The sequence below is a fragment of the Camelina sativa genome, chromosome 12, assembly GCF_000633955.1.
Source record: "Camelina sativa cultivar DH55 chromosome 12, Cs, whole genome shotgun sequence".
NCBI lineage: Eukaryota > Viridiplantae > Streptophyta > Magnoliopsida > Brassicales > Brassicaceae > Camelina > Camelina sativa.
Genome location: NC_025696.1, coordinates 27,274,463 through 27,279,692, shown reverse-complemented (window position 1 = coordinate 27,279,692; position 5,230 = coordinate 27,274,463). Strand labels below are relative to the sequence as shown.

The window sequence follows — 5,230 nt, the reverse complement described above, 5'->3', positions numbered from 1 at the left end:
GACACGGTTGAATGGGTTAATGAAGGAATATGGTATTTTCATGACTATATGAGTCATTTCTACTGTTACTATTATTTTTATTTTATTTTATTATTGTTTACTTTGGATATTAAACATTCATAAAACACAAATTATTATTATTCATTAGAATCTTAGAACACAAACCAACAAAACTATAGTCCAATATTGCTTTGTGCATAATCGATTACGAACCTACGATCCGATATTGTCGAATATATACCCTCTTACATAGCTACTATTCAATATACTCTTTGTCTGTCTGATTTTGTAAGCAGCTATGTTATGCAAAGTATGAGATTATATAAAGCAACTGAATTAGTTTATTACCGATTACGTTTATATTTTAACTTCGAAAATAAGATAGATAACCTAACTTAGACAAGAAAAAGGTTAAAAAATATTTAACCCCGTGCTGTAGCACGGGTTATCCCCTAGTTGGATAATTAAAATAGAGGTGAACGAAGGGGTTCGCCCTAGGGCTGAACCCAAGAATAGTTTTTTTTTTTAGGATTTTTTCTTTTATTTAGGTAAATTAAAATTCCATATCCAATAAAGAAAACCACATGCTTAAGTTGAATATAGTGAAGCACATTATTAAATGCTATTAATTTTACTTACTAAAATAATGTATAATAGATTATTGATTACATACATAGTCAAAACAGTTTTTATTAACTGTATATCAATAAATCTCTTTATTAAACTACCAAAAAATAGTCAAAAAAAAACAAAAATCAGTCAAACTTGTAACATACTATAATAGTTGATTAAATATAAGCATTCATCACTATGGAAGATAATTAAAAATAAGAAATGTTATATATACATGCTAGAGCTTTAATCGTTTTCTAATCGACTGGCGGCGCCGCATTCTAGTTTAAATCTAACAAAATCTTTGCTTTCAAGTTTAAAGATTGACGTGCTTGACAAGTGCCATAACTTTCAAGTTTCAAGGTATATACACATTGTATCCTATGAAAATCGATTTTTCACCATCATAATATTTTCAAATCGAAAAAAAGTTTCAAGGTATATAATATTATTTTCAATTCATGGATTTTCTCTCATATGAAAATCGATTCTCCCTTATTTTCTCTGAAAAATAATTTTCATGGTCCTTTTATTATATTTGGTGGTGAGAGACTCCACTCCACGTGCTCTTATTATTGTATGTTGATTATAGGGTCAAAATATGATTTTCACTGCCTCAATCATTCATAGTAGAAATGTGAAAAAAAAAATGCTATGATACTTTTTCCATCCTGTGGCTCCCTCGATATCTTTTTGCTGTTAATTTTTCTAGCATGTCTAACATGATTTACCATAATATCAATCTAATTTTTATATAACACATCGACTAACCAACATTATAACAATATACAGTAGGATTTCTTTGTATTTGAAAATGGTATAATACATTTTACAAATAAATTGCGTGCTCATTAATTGTTCTAAATTATTTTTTCAGGAAGATGTCAATCCTATCGCTAGGAAAAGAAAGGATTTCAAGACTCAGAGCAAGCTTGAGCCAGTCTCCGGCAAGTAGGCTTTTGATTGTTGACTCGGAATTGGGAGCAAGAAAAGGAGAAATCATTCAGAAATTTCAAAAGCAGACAAGTCTTAAACCTCAAGATGATGAGTCTGACGTTTCTCAGGTTTTGTACAAGCTCGAGGTTGAGATTTTTGTCGGAGTTTTGTGTTCGACATACTGGAAAACGCAAGGTCGCAATAGCCAGTTCTTACAGCTGCTAAAAAGGTATGATGTTTTTAAGATGAGGCGAGAATGCGGGATCGTGGAACCATACGTGTTTATGCTTACGAGCGGTGAAGCTTGCTGGACGATGTTTGATAAAAACTTTGAGAATTTTGAGACACTTCCGAGAATTCCCTCTGACGTTTGCTTCTATCTAAGTGATAAAGAAACAGTTTGTGCGGGAACACATTTGATGGTCATTGGAAGAGAGCTGGGAGGCATGGCAGTGTGGCGTTACGAGCTAGGGATGCATGAGTGGGTAAAAGGTCCTTCAATGATCACACCTCGTTGCATGTACGCTTCGGCGAGCTGTGGGTTCGATGCTTATTTTGCCGGTGGTCTAAAAGTAAATGGAAATCGGTATCCCGAGGTTTTGAGAAGTGTGGAGAAGTACAATGCTCAGACCAAAACCTGGTCAACGATTCCGGAGATGCATAAGAGAAGAAAATTCAGCTCAGGATGTTTCTTGCGCGGCAAGTTTTATGTGATCGGCGGTAGAAATGAGTATAATGAATACCTAACTTGTGGAGAACGCTACGATGAGGTGACAAATTCTTGGACGCTCGTCCCAGACATGCTTGGAAGCATGACGTTCATGCCTTCCCAGTCGCCTCCCCTCATCGCAGTGGCCAACAACAACCTTTACTCGCTTGAAGCATACTCAAACGAGCTGAGGGTTTATGATGTAAACGCAAACAGTTGGAAGATACTTGGTGTTGCACCTGTGATATCAAATGCGGGCTTAGGTTGGGGCGTGGCGTTTAAGTCAATTGGAGATAGGCTTTTGTTGATTGGAAACTCGTCTCCTCATTCTTCGTGTGCAAAAATGAGAGCTTTCACATGCCGTCGTCCGTCTCCAGACGTGGAAGAGCTAGTTTGGGAAGAGCTAAATACCAACTATGGCAATGTTCAGTTCGACCATTTCATTCGTAATTGTTGTGTTATGTTTGCTTAGAGTTTTTTTAAAACAAAAACTGTTGTCTGCATTTTGATTAATTCTCCTCTTTTCTTGGTTTACGTCTTGGCCTTGGGTGGTTTGGAGTAAACGTTTGTGTATCCCCGTTTGTTTGGTTTTATCATCAATAAAGTATTTTATGTTCTGTTTCGGAAAAAAAAGTATGTGTGTTCTTGTTACATTTGTAAGACTATCCTCATTGGTTTAGTTTCTTAGTTGTTTCTTAAGGCATATTTAATAAGAAAAAAAAGAGAAGAAACTTTGCTAAGAGTTAAGGAAAATTTTGTTGATTATTGGTAGAACCAAATTTAAGGGTTTCTTAATAATAAATATAGTAAAATAATAATTAATATCTTAAAATATTCAAAATTATTTTATATATCAAAGAAACATATTTTATTAAGAAAAACATAAAATAACATACAACATTTTAAATTATTACACAAAACATTAAAAAACAAAAACATAAAACACACCATGAAATAAAATATAGAAACATATTTAATTAAAACATGAAACATAATTAATATCCAAATTTAGTCCACAAATGTTCAATTAAATCAAGTTTCAATTGGTCATGCACTTCTCTATCACGGATTATTATTTGACCATTCAACACGTTGCTAATATTTGAATTCATATTGATAGAATATGAAAGATCCACACCCTCTGCTTGTGGGAAATCAGAAACCTCAGCTTGACTGTATCCATCTCGTTCATTTTCGACAATCATATTGTGGAGTATGATACACGCCCTCATAATCAATCCCACTTGGTCTTTATCCCATAAAAGACATGGATTTTTAATGACCGCGAATCTAGCTTGTAGGACACCGAACGCACGCTCAACATCTTTTCGGTAGCTTTCTTGGCGGTCAGCAAATAAAGATGCTTTTGGAGTCTGTGGTAGTGGTATGGATTGAATAAACGTTGGCCATTTTGGATAAATACCGTCTGTCAGATAGTAAGTCAAATTGTACTCTCTGCCGTTAACGTAGTAAGTAACTTGTGGAGCTTGACCATAAAGTATATCATCAAAGACAGGAGATCGATCAAGAACATTGATATCGTTAAAAGTACCTGGAGACCCAAAAAACGCGTGCCATATCCAGAGATCATATGACGCGACCGCCTCTAAAACAATTGTTGGTTTGCCGGATCCTCGTGTATACATGCCTTTCCAAGCTGTTGGGCAATTCTTCCAAACCCAATGCATACAGTCGATGCTTCCAACCATCCCGGGAAATCCACGTTCTTCTGCAACATATAGTAATCTCTGAAGATCCTCTGGTGTGGGTCTTCTTAGATATTCATCGCCAAAGAAATTGACAACTCCACTGACAAAATGTTGCAAACATTTTCGAGCAGTTGTTTCACCAAGTCGGACATATTCGTCCACCGTATCACACCCGCCACCATATGCTAGTAGCCTAATTGCTGCAGTACATTTTTGGATCGGAGAAAGACCAAGCCTTCCTGTGGCGTCTCTTCTTTGTCGGAAATAAGGATCTTCTGCAGTAAGACGGTCGACAATACGCAAGAATAATGGCTTGTTCATTCTAAAACGTCGTCGGAATACATGGGGAGGATATGTCGGAGATTCACTGAAATAATCATTCCACAAACGGTTGTGGCCTTCTTCCCGGTTTCTTTCAATGAATTCTCGTTTCTTTTTCTTTTTCACAAAATGTTGTCCATGAATATCATGGTTATCAAAAAAATTTGCAAAATAGGACTCAAAAAGTGGATCATCATCCTTTGCAAAATTAAAATGTGAATGAGAAGAAGAACCCATTGAATAAAAAATTTAAATTACTTTAGAAGAGTAGAAGAGATGTGAATGAGTAGAAAAGATGTGAATGATATGAATGAGTAGAAGAGTTGTGTATATATAAAACTAAATTGTGTAGCTTGTGATTCTCTTCTCCCGTGAGACTTGGTTGTAATTTTATATGTTGTATTTTTGTGTTTGTTTTTTTTGTTCTCATATATCTTGTGATCCTTGTTGTATTCTTGTGTAGGAAAAAAACAAGTTCATGTGATCCTTCACATGGGAACAGCTGACCGAGTATCAAACAAAATTAAACAACACCATACACATGGGAAAAACAAGTACGAGTCACAAGATATATGAGAACTGTCCTACTTAAACATAATCAGACATAACACAGCAATCAAACATAATAACACACTCTCTTCAAGTGTTTGATCTCGCTCATGTGTTCCTTGTTCCTTGTTCCTATATCGCCCCATGTGTTCCTTGTTCCTATATCGCCCCATGTGTTCCTTGTTCTGTTAACAAAAGCAAATTATAATTAAGAAATTAATAGACAGATAAGCAGTACACATAAAACATCAACTTATAATTATAATTAGACATCCGTTACACAACAAGACACAACAAGACTCAACAAGACACAACAAGACTCAACAAGACACAACAAGACTCAAGAAGACACAACAAGACTCAAGAAGACACAACAAGACTCAACAAGACTCAA

The 5,230-nt window shown here is 35.2% G+C and overlaps 2 protein-coding genes across 2 annotated transcripts in view; one reads left to right on the top strand and one right to left on the bottom strand.

Annotated features, from left to right (window-relative positions):
- LOC104733919 (F-box/kelch-repeat protein At3g27150-like) overlaps positions 1 to 2,729 on the top strand; it is a 13,811-nt gene extending 11,082 nt beyond the window's left edge. The window contains exon 6 of the mRNA XM_019233664.1: positions 1,490 to 2,729. Coding sequence (XP_019089209.1) covers positions 1,490 to 2,729 — 1,240 coding nt within the window. The remainder of the gene's footprint in view (positions 1 to 1,489) is intronic.
- LOC104732708 lies at positions 3,187 to 4,616 on the bottom strand. Its single transcript, XM_010452288.2, has 2 exons — positions 3,810 to 4,616; positions 3,187 to 3,683 (listed from the first exon to the last, which is right to left on the bottom strand). The coding sequence occupies exons 1-2, from the start codon at positions 4,522 to 4,524 to the stop codon at positions 3,253 to 3,255; spliced, it is 1,146 nt and encodes a 381-aa protein (XP_010450590.1). The 5' UTR covers positions 4,525 to 4,616; the 3' UTR covers positions 3,187 to 3,252.

Bases quoted from the DNA above. Each gene is read 5' to 3' on its own strand.
- LOC104732708 (XM_010452288.2), bottom strand. From the start codon at position 4,524: ATGGGTTCTTCTTCTCATTCACATTTTAATTTTGCAAAGGATGATGAT. The intron at 3,684-3,809 runs GTACTTTTAACG...ACTATCTGACAG, and splicing joins CGCGTTTTTTGGGTCTCCAG to ACGGTATTTATCCAAAATGG.